Genomic DNA, 20,267 nt, shown 5'->3' on the forward strand with positions numbered 1-20,267 from the left:
ACAACATCCCGCTATGTATATGTACAACCAAAAGGTGTAAGGAAATTGAAGAAAGCAACATTACGGGTAGAACAAGAGATCTGTTTAGAAAAATAAATTATGTTACAAGGAATTATGTTAATCCATAGATTAGGAATTGTAAAAAAGTAATTCGGAAAAATATTTCATGAAAGCAGAAGCAGAAGAAGAAGAAGAAGGAGGAAAATTTGAAATGAGAGAATTTGTTGAAGAACCCATGATAACGAAAAGTGAAGCGATGTCAGCAATGGAACAGCAGCCAAAAGGAAAAGCTCTTGGAGCTGATGGAGTGCCATTGGAATTAATGAGAACAGCTGGGAATGACGTAGTGAATACATTGACTGAAATTTGTCAACCGATTTGGAAGAAAATATACTAATTTAGAGATTGGAAAACATCAATATTATCCATTCCAAAAAAATTCAAATCCCAGAGATTGTGAGAATTATAGAATTATCGCTGTAATTTCTCACGCAAGTAAATTTATGGTGAATGTGATCCAACAAAGGCTGGAGCCATATGTGACTAGAGAAATGCCACAATGCCACAAGAACAGGCAGTTTAGGGCAGGTAGAGGAACCAGCGACCATATAACAAACATGCGGTGGATTATGAATAGAATAAGAGGATTTCAGAAGGAAATATTCATCTGTTTTATTATTATTATTATTATTATTATTATTATTATTATTATTATTATTATTATTATTATTAGAAAGCTTTTTATTGCGTGGATCACTACATACTATAGATTGTAATCAAATCAATGGGCATCCTGAGCATCTAATTGTCTTGATAAGAGAGCTGTATGGCAATCAATAAGCTTCAGTAAAAATAGTCTTTGGAGAAATAAGCAGTCTTCGAGTGGAAAATGTGGTTCAGCAGGGTTGTATACTGTCGCCCATATTTTTTAATATTTATAGTGAATATATTATGATAATGGCTAGCTTAGACAAATACTCAACTGGAATTAAAATTGGAGTAAGAAAAATAAATAATTTAATATATGCAGACGATACAATCCTTATATCAGAAACTAAGATCTGGAGATGTTGATTCTGTGGGTTAAGAGGGAAAGCAACAAAAGGGAAAGTAGACAAATACTCAACTGGAATTAAAATTGGAGTCAGAAAAATAAATAATTTATGATATACAGACGATACAATCCTTATATCAGAAACTACGAAAGATCTGGAGATGTTGATTCTGTTGGCTAAGAGGGAAAGCAACAAACCCCGGTTTAACTAAAAAACCTCAGCAAAACAAAAGCGCTAGCTTCTGGAAATTTAGACGAATAGATAGACGGAGCTAAAATAGACATTGTTAAAAGTTATCATTTACTGGGGTCAAGAATAAGAAGTGATGGTAAATGTGAAGACGAAATGAAAAAAGGATAGTCGCGGAAAAAATTATGAAAGATTGGGGTATGAGTGAGTAAGGCCACGAAAGTTTGAATTGTCAAAGCGATGAGATTTCCAGTAGAGACATGCATGTAAAAGCTGGATTATTAATATTAAGAAGAGAGACTAAAAAAAAAAAAAACGAATTGATTCATTTGAATTATGTGTGTCAAGGAGACTATTAAGAATCTTATTGACTGCAAAAGCCACGAATAAGAAAAAGGTTTTAGGGAGTATACTGTAAAGACGGAATGTTCTTTGGAGGCAGTGATGGCTAATTAGAAGTTAATGTAACTTTGACATGTTATGCGAACAGATGATTCATTGAAAAAGGCAGTTATGCTGGGAAACATGAGAAGAAGAGGAAAACCGCAAAAGAGTTGGTTGGGCAACATAAAGAAACTTACAAACTTGAACTTAAAATTACTGAAAGGAAGGACAAGTGGCCGATTTAGCTTGGGATTTCGAGCTTTTGTTCACAAGATCACCAAGAGTAGAAAACGATTGGTTGACACATAACATCAACGACATATATATAATGTTTTTTCCTTCTCACTTGGTAGTAAAAGAGAGTTTAACTTGTTTTTAACACTCTCTTTAAAGACTGTTTACTTTATCGTAAACTTACGCTTAAAGATAAACACGTATTCATTTCATATTCATTTCACCCTTCACTGTCTCATATTTTCAATGCTTTAGTATCCAGGTACATTAAAGCATTGAAGAGAGAGAGAGAGAGAGAGAGAGAGAGAGAGAGAGAGAGAGAGAGAGAGAGAGAGAGAATTCGAGTTTTGTTGTTAGAAACAGCACTGAATTTTGAAAAAAATCATTTGAGCAAAACAGTTATGAGAAAAGAAATATCTTAATAATCTTTAACCCACAAACCATATTATGCACGGTCACCTATCCGCTTCTTGCCTCATATTTAAGTCATAACAGAAAAAAAAAAAAAAAAGAAATTAGGCTATATTCCAAAACATTACAGGATTAGAAATACTAGAACTTTTGAACAAAATTCCTGAGTGTCTAAGACGGATTAAAGATCTTAAAAACTCTACCGTTTCTATCATAGGTGTTTACAACAATGCAAAGAAAAAAACAAAAACAAAAACGTGTGGATAATCCCAGAACGAATTGGTATTTAATTCCTTTTGAAAAAGATTCCTTCGCTAAATAGAAGAGAAAAAATGTTTGTAAAAAGGAAATTTCAAAACGCAAATGCTCTTCAACTGCAACAGAACTGACGAATTAGTTGAAAACAAATTTTGGTGCTTTGAATTATCTTCTTGTTAGCCTAAAAGTACTAATTGCAGAAGACTGACACAAAGATGATAACTCTCAAATACAATAACAACTGCGTGGCTTTATTCTTAAGATTATTTCAGTTTGTTTCCTTTGAGTGATTGTGTTTTAAGTGCTTAGCTTGAACTGGTGAAATGTCGGCGTCTAAATAACTAGTTTAATTCAACTATTTAATTTTAAAACAACTTACCTATTTCATTTCTATTTTCAAATAGTTGGTTTCTTTCCCCAACACAAAACTTTGACATGAATCATATTAACATGTTATTGCATTATAAATATTATAAAGATTATTGATCAGAGTAGGGAGTAGGTGTCTGATGCTCTCTCATAGTTCCTTTGTGTCTATTATTGAAATTCCTGGTAGACATCGTTATACGGTATGTGTGATAATCATTATTGAAGTATTTTTTTTTTTAAATATGGTTACGTAGTGACTCAGAATTACAATTTTATGAGGCCATTAAAGAGTTTGTCGGCGTTTCGTGTATATTGGCTCTCCAAAGCACCGTAGAAATGATCCCGTTGTGCAAGAATTCCAATTTTGGACAGGTGACTGAAGTATCTGCGTAGACTGTTATGCCGTATCTAAGTATTGTCCCACATATGCTGTGGTAGATAATTTTCTTTGTGTTGATTGGTATCATATCCTTTACTTGGAAAAATTTGGTTGCAATAATGCGAAGTTTCTTTTGAAGGTATTCGATGTCTCCGGTCCATTTAAGGTGACTGTCGATTTGAAGGCCCAGGTTTTAGATTGTGTTACTGGTGTGGTTTCACCACAAGCCAAAATTGTTAGCATTGATAATACAATGATGTGTGTAACAATGCAGCATAATTGGTACTGGATATGAAACTCTCGGGTTATTATTAATTAACATTAGGGGTTTGGTATTGTGATTTATGACTGAATTGTTATGAAAATATTTCACTCGTTCATTCAGATCTTGTTCTGCTTTATAGAGGGCTAGGTTGATGTTTTGTAGATTGCTAGTAGTGTAGTGTCGTCTGCATACCGAAATATTTGGCTTTATATGGGAAGATTGTGAATATCTTTATGTAGATGTTAAAAAAAAAAGGTGGGTGATAATGTTGCATCTCGAATGACTCTGAGTTCGGTTTGTTTACCTGTGCTATAGTTGGAACCTATTTTTGTTATTACCTGAATTTTCACTGATAATTGAGTTCATGACTACTGAAGATCTATAGACTTTACGGGTAACAAGATTACGGCAAACATCTCTTGCTTCTAATCCTAACTTGTATTACTCTCTAAAATACAGTACTTGAGAATCTTTTTCAGCCACTTTTTTTTACTGAGATGCGTGGTTAAAAATCCGAATTTTTGAAAAAAAAAAACTTACTTGTGCTAAAAACTAACTACTTCGAAGATGTAGTTAGTTTTTAGGATCGAATTTATAACAGTCTTTCTGATGGTAGTCTGGAATTATGGAAATCTATATTGTCCTGTGGTAACTTAAAACTATACAGGTAACCAAATAATAATAATAATAATAATAATAATAATAATAATAATAATAATAATAATAATAATAATAATAATAATAATAATGATTATAATTATTATTCATCACAACTATTCGACATTCATACAGTATCTATCATACCTCGCCTTAAACTCATTCAGTGTCACAGCATCCACCACAGATTCTGGCAGCCCATTCCACTCATTCACCACTCTAAAAGTAAAGAACCCAGCTCTAACACCCTTACTAAACACACTTTTGCCCAGTTTCCATGGATGTCCCCTAGTCCTCCCACAACCAGCCCTGTTCTCAAAAATATCTTCTGAATTAATTTTATAGAAACCTTCAGTAATTTGAATGTCTCAATCATATCTCCCCTCCTCCGCCTATCAACCAATTTTTGCAATCCACAAATCCTCAACCTGTTCTCATAAGGTTCATTCCACAGACCTGCTATCATCTTGGTCACTCGCCTTTGGAGGATCCTCTCAACCTTCTCCCCATCAAGAAGAAACCTAGGTGACCAAATCTGTATCAAGGCTCGATACAGAAGAACAATAACCTGCTTGTCTCTGTTTGTCAACGTATTCTTCAGCAACCTTTGATGAGCTGATTTGACCACTTTTGCAATGTCCCCCCCCCCTAAACTTCAACTCCTTATCCACCAACACTCCTAAATCTCGTGCCTCATCAATTTCCTGGAGTACAGTTCCACCTATGTAATAAACTGCTGCTAATCTTTTCACCCCAAAATGTAGAACCTTACATTTTGCCACATTAAATTGACATCCATTCTCATTAGCCCAGACCTCCAATCTATCCAAATCATTTTGCAAAATTTTGACATTATCTGCATTCACTATTGCCCTACCCAACTTTGCATCAGCCGCAAACAAATGAACTGTTCCTCTCAGATCCTTTCCTATATCATTAATGAACAAATTAAACAGCAGTGGTCCAAAAACAGATCCTTGTGGCACACCTCTACTCACAGGCCGTCTTGTGGACTCTACTCCTGAATAAACCACTCTCTGATATCTCTCCGTCAACCACCCTCCTATCCATCTCACCAACCCCATATCCATCCCCATATGCTGCAATTTACTGTTTAGAATTCCATGTGGTATCCTGTCAAAGGCCTTAGCAAGGTCCAGTAGAATCACTATAAACCCATTACCCTTATTCAGTTCAGCCATCACAGTGTTATAATACGTGAGCAAGTTACTGAGGCATGACCTACCCTTCACAAAACCATGCTGTCCCCGATACAGTATCCCATTTTTATCTACCCATTTTGTATTTTCCTCTTGACTATTTTCTCCAAGACCTTGATAATGATTCCTGTTATTCTGATTGGCCGGTAATTTTCAACAGCAGCCTTGGAACCACCTTTATGCAGCGGAACTATTTCCCCCTCTTTCCACCCCCTTGGGACTGAACCAGACCCGAGGCTCAAATTAAACAAAATGGTCAAGGGCACTGACAATTCTTTAGCCGCTTCACGTACGACACGAGCTGGTATACCATATACATGTAATATACTCGTATTTGTTAAAAGCAATCCCGATCGATATGACATCAAGTAACTTTATTGTGACAACAGGATCTTGTGTGAATGGATCATTGTTTTTTTTGTGGCAATCCCAAATATGAATGGTTGATAATTTGCAGTACAGTTAGTGCTGTGGGAGAGGAAAGGTTAAAGTTTTCGGAAATCATCTCTGGAGACCAAATATGCTATTTTTTGAAGTCACTTAAAGCATCCAATAAGTGTGGCGCCGGCGGGCTTTACACCACTTCATATATTGAAAACCCGTTTAAATCGCTTATCACGTAAACATTTCCCCAAACATCCATACCACAATAAGATTGGAACCCTCAGTCTGTTGGTCGGAAATACAAATCAAATGCGTTATCTTCTTTTAGCTGAAGTGCAAGTGTCCCACTTCTAGATCAGATGAGGTTCGATCTAATATTTCTCATCCATCTGATCGAACGAATTTACAGACTTCTGTATTGAAATTTCTGGCTGTTCCTATTAGTATTAATATGTTTCCATCCGTCCAAGGAGATTTGAGTCCTCTAATTACTAGTTGTAGGCAATTAATGCAGCGGGCTTGCCATTTTTCTAACTGCATCACTTAAGGGCAAGTATTTTTGCCTGTAAATCTGTGTGTTCACTGAGCCGGTTTGCCTATTTTGAGGAACGAAAAAACCCAAGTTTACGCGAGAAAAAACTTCTACCTTCGTATGAGATCGGCTAAGTCACTATTTGATTGGTGGTCCAAGTCACCAGTGGCTTGCACTGATATTGATATTACATTTTTTTAAAATACAAAGTAATTATTATGACTATAAAGAGAAACATCAAGCACAGATAATATACTAAAATTGGAAAAGAAAATAATAATATAATTTATTTATTTTCTTTATTTATTATTTTCCGATTGTCAACTAAAGTTAAATTACAACTGTATTTGATAAGGTGGCGTAGAATACAAATGGAACGTATTATTAAACTAGAAGAGTGGAGTATTAGCTCATTAAAATTAATTAAAATAAATTATTGGAAGTTCTTTCCTAGAATGTGTTATTTATAGATTTATTATAAGTTTACTTAAGAACTACGAATTCGCTTACATACCAAAGACAATCCAGGTCTGAACATGCGTATTTAATCACTAAAAATAAATATTTTATGTATTGTAGTAAAATAGAAACGATATATATATATATATATATATATATATATATATATATATATATATATATATATATATATATATATATATATATATATATATATATATGTTAAAGATACCAAGCAATTTTATAAGCTAGGTTTTTAATCCTTTTTCCCAAGTAAAATTGCTTGGTATCTTTAGCATAATATATACCCAAGGTAAAAAAAACTCTCTCTCTCTCTCTATATATATATATATATAAACATATTTTCATGTATGATTATTTTGCAAATTTAAACATTTATTTTGTTTTGAATATTTCAGGTTATGAAAAAATATTTAACTGATTAAGCCACGTATTTAATTGATTAGGCCATGTTTTAAATGTTTATGATTTGCAGATTTATGTATGAAATGAATCGAGTAATTAGTGATTATTAATTTAAGTATTTTGTGTTCATTAAATATAAAAGTTTACTTAATGGTTTTTGTAATAATTTCGTTTGGTATAGTTATTGCGTAATAAATAAATAAACACACACACACCTTTATCCATTTAATGTCCTTAAAGAAAATGAATTTTAAAAAAGCTTCGCTAAGCTCTAATTAAGGGTCTGTTACTCGACTAGTGATTCGCTAGAAGTCACGGAATGCCAGTGAGCATGCGCATAGTATTCTCAGCCGTGGACATGCGGACGACTTTCAGTTGCTGTGAGACCTGCGTTAGAGCAAGTATGGGCTGGGTTAAAGTAAATGTTGCTGACTAGTGTTATTTTCTTCTTATATGCATAAAGGACAACTGTTGAATTAAAAATGTTAATAATGATTCTTATACCATTTATAATGTGCTCTACAGTTGCAGCATCGTGAAGAGCGGCGTCTCTGCGTATTGGGAGTGAATTGAACCTATTCGGCATATCAGCGGCGCTTCAGTCTACTCGGCCGTCCCAGTTAGGGATGCCGGGTGACCGTTGGTTGTATGTTGCCATCTGTAATGCCCGTAGCATTTTGTGTGTGGATCTATCCTGAGAGAAAGATGCTAAGACTAGTGTCTTTGTTTTCTCTATTTACATTACTTAAAGCATCGGGGTTCTTTGAACTCCAGGTTCTTGGGATTCAAAACTATCGTGGTGAACTGTCGAATGGCTCGTGTTGTGGAGGAGGTGCCCGGGGCCCGGACGGCTCCTGTGTCCAGCAGTGTAACACGTACTTTCGTCTGTGTCTGAAGGAGTACCAGTCTCACGTTACGGCAGCAGGTTCTTGCAGTTTCGGGAATACCTCAACTCCCGTTATTGCTGGTAATTCGTTTTCAATACACACTGAACCAGGCAAAGAAGTGATTTTAAGACTACCATTTACTTTCAGATGGACGGTAAGTTATATTTGAAGGTCGTTGTGGTCCTTCACACCATTTATGTTTTATATGAGATTATTTCACAATGGCTTTTCGAAAGGCACGGTCATATTTTTCTTTTATTATTATTATTATTATATTGAAATCCTGATTCTTTCTCTGTAGGATGCACATTTATTGATTTAATGTAATGCTAGTTTTTAAATTATTTTATCTTCAGTATGATTTTTGAACAAGTTCGTTTTAATATGATGTCTATAGTAAGTGACAGCTAGGACAAACTTTACTGTTAGTTTTTAAAGGTACTTCATAAATGCACATGCATAGTCATATGCTACCAGAGTTTGAATATATCCCAAATAACTATTCAGTTTTCTATCAGGCTTTATTAGTACTGCATTTCCTTAATATATATATATAAAATAAAAGCTCATATCAACACGTGGTGCCTTGTGTCTACACCACTCCATCGTTTCAAGAAACGAACTACGTATTTTGGTTTATCGTTTTAAAATATAATATAATACAAGTTACATACCGTCAATGATATAATACAAGTTACATACCGTCAAGGTGTCTTTTTTTATGTGGTATCGGAGGAAAATTCTTTGGTGAATTAACTGCGGTATCATTAATACGATTGCAATGTGTATTCCTGTGAGCATGTTTCTTTTTAGAAACTAATAACGTTATTAGTTTTGTATTATTTCACTCATCCTCGGGCCTTATAGTCTTCGTTGACTTGTCTGTAATCACAGAATCGCGCATAAAAAACAAAGCAACCTAATATAACCTTTTATTTATTTGGTGAATAAAGTTGACATCTGCAGTTATGTTACGAAAAATCTGTATTTCTTTTTTTTTTTCTTCTTCTTTTTCCCTACTGTCGGCGTACGGCTTCTTAGAAGGGAATTCATTAAATATTGAGTTTAAGTTTTCGAATTCAAATAGACCAACGGTCTGATAATATGTAATGTAGTTGACATGTACAATCAGTAACGTTTAATAACGTTATTAGATTAATTAAGCTACTGGATCATTTATATCACGTGATGGGAGCACCTCAGTTGAGTTGAATGTGCGTCTAGATATATAGTATATGCATAGAGCGACTCCCCCACCCCCAAATTCTAAGAGCAGCTTCATCGTAAAACTAACTTCCCCCCGCTCGAAAAGAAATCAGTTTGGCCACACGTAATTTCCTGTTGAATAATCATCGGTTTCAGGAAAGCTGCTCTGTTTATTTATCTCTGTTGTTGATGCTTGACTTGGCACGTTGAAAGCTTGCCATCTTCACATGAGCCAAGACGCCTTACAGAAGGCCCAAAGAAACAAGCAGTAGCTGTCAAGAGGGGAAACTGAGAATACCAGCAACAGAGTTGTAATTCGCCTGTCAGGCCCAGCTAGTCCCTACCAGCCATGTGGATAGACTCTGTCAGCAGACGCCTTAACCTGCAGTCAGACCAGAACATGCACAGCTTTCCAGTTTCCCACAGTTTCAGAAGAGGCCTGATTATGCCCATGCAGTGTCTTACGTACGCTGCTCGGGACCTTTCTTGCCGCTTAGTTTGTTGAAAAGTTAAACGAAAAGGGAAATGTGGAAGGTGCCCTCAAAAGAACTGTTGAAATGGTAATCGAAGTAGCATTAAAGTAACATGAAATATAGTCCATAACTCTCGATTTTTACGTGATATTTATTGTGCTGTTTCTTAGATAAAATATCCCATGAGACTTTGAAGGAAATTAAGGAGGAGTGTACACTTCACTGAAATATAATCTTATGGTAATTTTGCAATTACTTTTGTATGCTATTGCAATGATTATTTTCATCTTTAGAGTAATATTTTAAATGTAAGACGCCAGTGTAAGTCTTATGAAATAAATATTCCAATTTTTTTTCATATTTCAATTATGGGTATTGCACCCCCCCTATATATTTTATATTATAAATATAATAATAAATATGGTGGTATGTTGTATAAATGACAATAATACTACACTGGGAATTTTTCTTGGTAGAAACTACTTATTTTTGGTTACTGAATATATTATGAAAGTGCATACATAATGGCAAAAATATGTATGTTTAATATATCTGTGTACCTTATATATATAATTAACTCTACACATCAGAGCTTGCAAAATCTGCATATTAGTGCCTTGTATATGTAGATACCACCAATTACATCAATGGTGATTTTAAATATTGTGCCATACAGAACCTATAAAAATAACTAAAGAGCAAAATGAAAATCAGCTAGCAATTGTTTTTGTTAATTTAATTATTATTGCAGTAAGTTCTTAAGCTCAAATTATTATAATTTTGGTCCTGAGATTTCAGAAACCTTAATAATTATCTTCTGTATCTGCATGAAAAAAGTACATGCAGAATGCTAAAATGATTAAGAAATATTAAGTACTTTCTATGGATTTTATCTCAACATTCATCTGATATTCTGTATTGCTTTAGGATGAAAGCCAATATTATAGTGTTGCAGTATAATATTGGTTCATATTATAATTTTGATTCAGAAATGATATCAGCTTATAAACATTGTCTTTAGTTTTTGGAATGGTTCTTATATTTCATTTTATATACCATTCATTTATTAAAATTAAGAACCCTTCAATCTTGTGATATTCACTTTAACAAAAGCACACACTGGTATACAATACTATACAAGCAAAAGCATAGCATATAGATATGAGTAACCTTACATACTACTACATACTAACAGCTGTCACATATTTCTATAAATATGGCTACAGTATATTCATTACTTGAAATGTATATTAAAACTTCCCATTGTTCAAATGGTATGGTAGAGATATTTGAGTAACCCTAGGAAATGGTATCTAGAATAAATTTTAGAAGAGGAAAATTTGAATGCTTTGGCGTTTATCTCTACTGTATGCTTGTTTTAGTTGTAGAAGTTATAACGTTATATCTTCATGTATTACATTAACTGAGTGAGAATTGTTAATGAAAGAAGCAAAGCATTTCAGATGGTTGTAACTTTACAGAAGTTTAAAATATGAAAAGACCAAGTTTTGTGATATATCAGAAGAATTCCAATAAAGCTATAAGATTATAAATTTAAAGATAATTAAAATATTACATGATATAAGTCAGAAGATTATACATTTCATATTCACTGATGTTTAGTAATCATAGGGACTTCAAGAATCATAATTAATTATGTTTCATTTTTTATATTCACTAAGTACCAGTTATGTTAGAATGTAAATTTAATTTTAGTTTTATTTCCAGCAGTTTCAGTCAAAGTGCAGAATGAAATATTTTAAAGGCTGTGTGAAGAATGTAATTCAGTAATTATTTAACATATGTTTATAGAGTCCAGTCATTTTGCTTCTAATGCTGTAAGTGTATTTTCACACCAAGGTGTGCCAAAAGAAATTCAGCATCAGACACACAGTTAAATGACTTTGTAATGTTTTATAGTAATGCTTATTGGTCATTTTTGAAGAATAAAATAACAGTATAAAGCTATATAAGACTAACAAATAAGAAGTATACATTAATACAGAGCCAGCCAGGCAACTTTTAAAAAAAATGAAAATGAAGTTGGACAATGAAATTAAAAATATCCAATATTTAAAACTAAATATGTGATATTATAAGAATTGAAGACAATTAATCACACTTGGGGAATAGATAACTTTAATTACAATTAATTATACATCATCATATACAATTATATGTGATATATATGTTCTTGAAGAAATATTTCATTTTCTAGTAATGTAGGTGGCTGATTGTGTGGAGTGGAGTACCCTTCCATGATGAGTCCTTGGACTCTTTGGAGGTATCAAATAATAATAATATTTTTAAGGTGCTGTCGATTAGTAAGATTTGGCAGCCATTCATTTTCTTGGGTTAAAACATGCTAGAATAATAAGCTAAAAATTAATTAAATTCTCTACTGATAATAGCACTGTTTAGAAACAATTTCACATTTATAATTATGTTTTTAATATATGAGATGAGCAAATCCATAAAGTCCATATAAAAGAAACTAAGAATTTATTTATGCTTAAAAAATATTGCTTCTTTTTAATTAGCATGCTGTATATCCCATATCAGTGTTAACTTTCTCTTTTCTCTGTATGCTTATTTGAGTGGCTGAATTCCAAGCCCATCTTCCAGTCTTTTTGTCATTTTATGATTCCTTCCTGCTTTTAAACATATCTAAAAATATGAAGAACATTTCAAAATATTATCTAGTTATCTTCTGGTATTTATTATTATTATTACATTAACTCTTCAGGGATTAAAGATTTATTGAAAGAGAGGAAGGCATACATTTTTTTGTGCTAGTAAAATTTTCACACCCAAATTCAAATTCAAAAGAGCGGGGGGGGGGGGCCAGAAATGGGTTGAAACGAAGAGTGCTTTATCCCAAAGTGTGAAATTATAAAAATAAATCTGCATTTTAATCTTGTGGCATTCCTGTAATATTTCAAGTGACGGATGACTTTTTAAAAATGTGATAATGCGTCATAAACGCAATATCTGAGCATTCGTCATTTTAAAAACGCGTATATTTTCAACAGATTTTTTCTCTCTCTTTTGTATATAAACAAGCATACGGGCTACATTTTGTAGTTTCATTCCATGACTACTGGAGTTACGAGTAGGAATGTAAGTGTGAGTGATAAGGAGGAGGAGAATAAGGGAAGGGAAAACGAACAAACTATTTGCTGGAGATGACAGAAGTTTTCGAAAGAGTGATTGAAAACCGTGTAGTACCGTAATACGCTAGGGGAGCTACTGTCGCGCATGCGTAATGATGCGTTGGCCCTTTCTTAGCGAGATTTACGTTATCTGCGTGCAATTATTTATTGTTTTTTGCCCTTAAATTTTGAGAATGGAAACATTACGTCATATCGTATTAACCATCTTATCACAATAAATGGATATGTAAGATGGCTGATATTTGATTTTGGAATGAATTTGTTTGAGATTCGGGAAACTGTTTAGGCAGAGCACCTGAAATAAGATGATTGCACGGAAAGATGTTTGTCATTGAAATATCTATAAGAAATAATAATAATAATAGATTACTATTTGCATAGTATCGTATTGCCCTTTCTAGAAATCATAACAAAGCAATATTGCTCACTTCTATTTAAATAATAATAAAAAGACTTGCTGCATTTTGTTTACTTTTTAATTATAATGTAAATTTAAGAAATGAAAGAAATACTGCCATTAAATAATTTAAGTACCGGTTTTCTACTCGCATTTTAAAAGCTAGTTGTGATTTCTTTTTCTTTGTATTAATCATAAAGGACATATATTCTTCCGAATTGAGACAGCATAAAAAGAGCAGTGAATTCCGAAATTGAATAGTAAAGTTACTTCAGAATTAATTCAGAGTTAATTAAGAATTTGTATACGACAAATATGTTTGCAATACAAAGTATATTTAATAAAAAGATATGTAATTCAAGAATGCTAATTTATATTAATTTCCATGATTTTTAAAATGGAATCCTGAGTAGTTATGAACGGAATTCCTTTTTTAATTTGTCCACACATGATACTGTTGTATTATAAGTTTTTTGCAACCTGTCGTGTGTAGCTGACATAAAGAAAAAGAAATTAGGAAGCTATTTCTAATTTTTTAAGCACTCTCTGTGATTACCAATACTAAGACTGAGGTTGTCACGTGACTGTTATTACTGATGAGGGGTGATCAGTTTTCAGTTACTAAATTTATTTGGCCATAATATAATTTGTTATTGAATATAGCGTCGTTGCGAGTGTAGAAAAGAAAAGCAGCGACTTGTTTTTCTACCATTACTCTATTTTATAAACATTATTAGTCATTGGCCAGACACTGCAGCTGTTTCTTATTCATAATCATTCATAAATGTATGCACATCAAATGCGCGTTGATATTGTGTCATTGCCGTAATTAAATACTGAATGAAATTCAGCCGACGTTGGTTGTGTCAGTATTTCACGCCAGTGTTTTCTGTTCGTAGATATATAGCGGCGGTGCGGTTTTGTGGTTGCAGAACACTTATAGAAAAAGAGGAGAGAGGAAAAAAAAAACCTGAAATTCTATCGGTGTGTCATAATCGCCATTCCTGTGTGTGTGTGTAATATTATATATTAGGTTTCGAGCCGTGGTAGTTATTAGGCTTCAACCCTGTAAATAATTCTCCTTGTTTCGGCACGACATACGATCGCAGTGAGTCATATAATGTATGAAAAAGACGCATTTTCATTATTTTGATTGTCTGATGCATGTTAACGATTAAGAATTTACAGATTTCAGAACTGCCTCATTATTTTATAGGGCTCTACTAATTAACATGCTTAAAGGAAAAGCTTGAATTTCGGCGTGAGTAAACTTAACTTTATTCTTTACTATGAATTAAAATTCAATAAAGTGTAAGGATATATTATCCTGAACTGAACCTGGTGAGTAGAGTCGGTGATGAGGTATTATTTCGGTATTGTCGTTTGGTTTATCATTGACAACATATGTTTTAATTTTATGATTTAATTAAATATTATACACTTGTAGCATTAATTTCATGTTTATGAAAATCATTGTCAGAACTAAAGAATATACTTGATCAAAACTATTATTGGTTTTGTTTCGCCATCGTTTGGTTTTCGAAATGCACTGACTTTCTCCAAAACCAACAGTGGAACTGCAGTATCCGTTGTTTAGGTGGACTTTAGATAGTAGTTTCATTCATAAATTACTTTTAACCTGTCAAATGGTAAAAAAAAAAATAAGTAAAAAATAAAATTGGAAGATATATAACAATGTTTCACTATGTTTATAATTACTGAAATTCGCTATAAGAAATTTTGCTTATTAGTGTGTGTATACAGTTGTATTACTTCATGCCTTTATTTATGGAAGTAATCTTATTTTTAATATATTTCTTAATTAGTGATAATTATTTTCATATAATTATTTATTATTCGTATTTATATTAGTAATAATAACTTCTGTAAATAAGAATGTGTGAAAAAAAATTTTATTTCATAATGAGCGAGTTTGGATAGTAATTTCTATAGCCATAGAATTTTGAATAGTTACGTTCTTATACTCGCAAGGAATCAGGCAGAAATTTAATTTCTGCCTGATTACGTTCTTATACTTGCGAGTATAAGAACGTAACTATCTGGTCACTATATTGCCATAGCGCCATTTTTTGGAATGAGAATTATTTCTTTGCAGTGTATAAAGTTTTGCAGCGCAAAGTGTTATTCTTAATTCGAGAGAGGTCGTATGTATGTATGTATGTGTGTGTGTGGAGGGAATTGTAAGCTTCAGCTCTGTGCATCAAAAACGTGGTATAAAAGCATTTTTATATCGCATGGCAAGACTTGTCATGCTAAAATTTAAAATTTCACTTTCTCTCTTGATCGTTAGGTTTACTTTTTTAAAATAATGAAACTTTAATAAATTTAATGTTTGATTTTGATTAATAAACTTTCTGCTGAATTCAATATTTGTTGTTAATAATATACCCAAATGATATGAATTGCATGTTTATCATTCGATAGAATTACAACAGTAACAATAAATGCTAAATATTAGTTGCTTTTATTGTCCTGTTTTACTTAATTATCATTTCTGTTTTTATGGTATAAATGTACAGACCTTTTATTCCAATACGGAATATATATATATATATATATATATTTAAAAACGTCAAGTATTGAAGTTTTCTCCCGTCACACGGCCTATACCATAAAAAAAATAAATAAATAAAAATAAAAAAATAAAAAACTTTCAATGAGGGATCAATGAAGATCGAACGAATTCAAGATAAAAGCAATAAATAAATAATATATATTTTAATTGGATATGCTTTTTAAAATTTTTCATCAAAACAGAAATGTATTCTTTTAATATAAAAAAAAATCAAAATATCACATCTTGAAATTTGAACATAAAAATATTTAAAGTAGAAATCCACCTGCTGTAGTTTGCATAAATGAATTAAATGCATTTCGACAACTGTGGCACATTTGTGTGACTATTTCCTGTAAAAAGCATAATACGTTTTTTCTTTCTTCATGGTTTCTTATAGTGTTACGCGCCTATTAACTTCTTGCCATATTCTAATTTCTCTGACGCTTGCAATATATGTTGAATTAAGTTTTCCATTTCTTTTGTTGTTGTTTTTTATCCTTGTACATTGTGAATAAAGAAAGTGGGTGCATATTCTTTTAATTCCAACGGCTCAGTAGTATCCTTGGACAAGGTAACTTCAGAAGCGGCGATCCAGACAAGAGCTACCATGCTACTAGTTCATCAACCCCACCCCTCCGGCTGGCCTTGGCCGTGGGCTCAGTGATTCCCCTCCTTTCACTCTCTGCTCTATTGGTCGTCTGTCCGGGCCAGCTTAAGTCGTGCGCATCATAGGCTTCAAAACCGGTCGCGGAGGTTTAATTGCATTTACCCACTTAATGGATGTGTTCACTGTCTGGCTTTAACAGTCAGACAACACCAGAATTGTTTGATTCTGCCTTTCTCGTGCGCGCGTGTGCACTGTAATATGTATATATGCACGCAGTAGGTATTGATTCTAGACACTATGATGAGATCAGTCTTTGCATTGCAGCTATTTAAATACCAGTTGCCATTTAAAGGCATCGAAATTAGTATGCAGTCATGCCATCTAGTGGCCAATGTAAGAATGTGGGAACTGTGTCTAGTCAAATCGTAAAATATAAATAAGCGTATGCGATGTGCATTTATTTATATATTCCTGTTTATACGAATAAATTATTTTAATTAAGGATGGAACTGCATACACGGTGCATAGTATTTCAATTTTTAGCAGAGTTAACCCATCGGAATTTTTATACAAGTGTTATTGGTTCTAAGTCATATGTTACTGCTGTATCTCACAACCTTGAAAATTTCGTTTTAATATTAATACGGCCTTTTGATTGATTTAGCATAGCAGTACATTTTTAATGGCAGGTTCATTCTCAATAATAATTGAAATATTTTAATTGAAGCCAAATAAAAGCCTTTATTGCCTCAAATCGCCTCTAGATAACACACACATGATCTTCGACGAATACTTTTTTTTTCTGACACTGGTACCTTTAATTAAAAAAAAAACAGCTAATACAGTACATTCAGAAATCCCACGGTCCATGTCGCACGAGAAAAAAAAAGATAGTTATCTCCTGTTAAGAATGAGAAAAAGCGTTGCGATTGGCTAATACGATTACACAAAATTAATTGGCAGTACAATTAGGACATGCATCGTTTGTTACGTGTCCGGGATGGTAGAAACACCGCTCATGATGCATGATGACTTTCTTCCAATTCCTCAGGCTTGATAATTAGGTCTAAATGGTGTGAAGTGATAGAACCAAAGCCTGAAATGTAAAATATGATGCAATGTTGCTTTTTTCATTTGAATGCACATGACCGAATCAGGAAGAAATACCGACACTTCCGTTGTGACTTTGTAAATACCAACGGAATCTGGTACCTGAAACATTGTTTGTGTTTTGTTTATAATTTATAGACATAATAATTGTTATCTGACTTTTATTTGTATTTTTTATGAATAAATCTGTAGTTTCTCTTGGAAAAGGCAATGTTTGAACAAATTTATTTAGATGAAATTTTTAAATTGAAAACGATAACAAAGATAAACTTAGGTGCCACTCAAGAATAATCATAACAAGAATCTAATAAGAACATTTTAGCTTGTAAACGTTAAAAAACACGCGTATTACAAAAAAAAATATTTTAATCACACTTCACTGGGGAGCTCAAAGAGAGAGAGAGAGTATTAAAATTTATGGAATATGGGATCAAAAAGTATTGTAAAAATGTGTTGTAATAATCCCCCCCCCCCCACCAACTATATTTTTGTGCTTCATGTCGTCGCATTACAAGGAAGGAAAACAAATATAGGTTGCAAATAAAGGATTTACAGGAAATGTGTGGGTTTCATTGTGCTTTTTTTTTTTCTTTTTTGCATCCAAGAGCCTAATTTTAAATTTTCCTTAATTTTTTTTTTTCTGCGTTTGTGAATGCCTTTAAATGGTAAACGATTTTCATCGTCCTATCTAATACTACCATTTTGCTTATTGGAGGCGTGAAATGGCTTAGTCTCAGGTTTGATTTCTAGGGCAGAATTTCTAGATTATTTAATCCATTGTCCGTTATGGTAGTATGGTAATACTGTATGGTAGTACTGTAACTTCTAGCCCTTCGTGGGTGCGATTATTATTACTATGCGATACCTCCAAGCAGTCCAAGAACTCATCGCGGAGGATATTCCACACAGACCACGTCCGTCTACACTACTTAATCTTCCAACTACACACTACGCCACTATCTGCCATCCAGGGTCCACTAATAGTATTATTCTGTGTTAATTGCTTGTTTTCTGGCTTATTTGCTTGTATGCGGAAGGAACAACTCGAGTTTCCGGGGGGGGGGGGCAAAAAATCCGTCTACCTCCCTGTGAGATTGGCTAATTCATCTTCAGCTAAAAGAATCCATATAAAGAGTCCTCTCGTCATCATATATGTAGAAATGTTTTATATGCATAATATATTGATGTTTTCCAGATAAAGATTAGAAAAAAGCTCTTAATTCAAGTAACATAAAGAATTGTCTATCTTTTCCTCAGCCATATGTTGAGATATCCCGACAGCTTGCAGGACGCCTGAGATTTCCTGTACACCACTGACTGTAATATTTGAAACGGTTCTTATGTCAGATGTTTCTTGTATATTAAAAGGACGTTTTATCTGCGTTTGTTTCGTTTAAGTTGAGTGAATATGTTGAATTCGTTAGCTTCTCAGTATTTTTATTTATCTGTATTAGCAATAAAGAATAGTAGAATAGAACTGTTTGTGAGAGAATTGTACAAGGGCAGTAAGTACGTTTGCACTGGTTTTGTGTTGTCATTTATTTGCCATGACTTTTTGGAAGGAAATGAGACAAACGAATGGACGTGGGAGATCTATAATGCGTTTGATATAGTAGCAAAGCAAGTAGTGCGTAAGGGATTTCTCTCTGAGGTGTAAATACGTGAGGTCACCAACGGAAGCAAGCAAACCTATTTCCTCTCTCTCACTCTCTCTCTCTCTCTCTGTGTGTGTGTGTGTGTGTGTGTGTGTGTGTCGCTTTCCCTCCCTCGCAGCTACTACCAAAGATGTTGAACGCGAAACCTACGCCCTCCTTTAAGTCTCATTGATGGTAGTAAGCCGCACTCTGACGGTAACTGGCGGCAGAAGCTCCGTCGCAGTATCAATCATCGCACCGCTCCCTAATTGCCATTTGGAAATCCGGTATTTTCTCACACTCTAACTTAGCTGGGTACTACATGGGAAGGGCACGTCCCAGTCGGGGAGCGGAACGGAGGTGTGTTGGGCCTCCGCGTGCCGAACAGGTAACCATGCAGGCAGGCAACAGCACTCCTGAGGGGCTCGCCTTGGTGAAGATGTATTATTGGAGAGCAAGGCATGCCACTACGTTTTACAGCAGACGAATAACTAAGAATGACGTGGCTGCCCGTATACAGAAGCATTTGCCACTCTCTCAAGAGCTCGTTCCTAGAAGGCAGTAGATGTCAGTGAGCCAGTCAGATGCAAATTGGCAGGTTAAGACACAAACAAAAAAACTTGACTTGTGTTTATCTTTCTCTTATGCAAGTTGTCCTATTAGTCCTATTATTATATATACTACTTTTGTGAATGTAATGTTGGGAAAATGCAGGCGTATATCTACTTACGAACGAGGGGAAGCATACATCAAGTTTTGAGAGAAATATCTTGTTTTTCTAACATAAAATTTAAATTTAACTGAAAATATTTTATAAAAATAAAATAATTTTATTTTACTGATAATAAACTGCATTTTTTACAAGGTATAGGCAAACTATAATTTCTACATAATACCCGAGCTATAAGTTAGCCTGCAATTGTGCTGTTATTGTACACTTTCTCGGGGGGGGGGGGGAGAGAATATTAAGACGAGGAAAA

General features: G+C 33.6%; 1 protein-coding gene across 1 annotated transcript in view; it reads left to right on the forward strand.

Moving 5' to 3' along the window:
- Window positions 1-166: 166 nt before the first annotated feature.
- LOC150102508 (protein jagged-1-like) overlaps window positions 167-20,267 on the forward strand; it is a 186,703-nt gene continuing 166,602 nt past the window's right edge. Inside the window, exons 1-3 of the mRNA XM_090399608.1 lie at window positions 167-343; window positions 6,134-6,302; window positions 7,974-8,263. Coding sequence (XP_090255734.1) covers window positions 167-343; window positions 6,134-6,302; window positions 7,974-8,263 — 636 coding nt within the window. The remainder of the gene's footprint in view (window positions 344-6,133; window positions 6,303-7,973; window positions 8,264-20,267) is intronic.

This window comes from Typopeltis vanoorti, chromosome 10 (assembly GCF_054136105.1).
Source record: "Typopeltis vanoorti isolate ZY-2024b chromosome 10, IOZ_Tvanoo_1.0, whole genome shotgun sequence".
In the NCBI taxonomy this organism is placed as follows: Eukaryota; Metazoa; Arthropoda; class Arachnida; order Uropygi; family Thelyphonidae; genus Typopeltis; species Typopeltis vanoorti.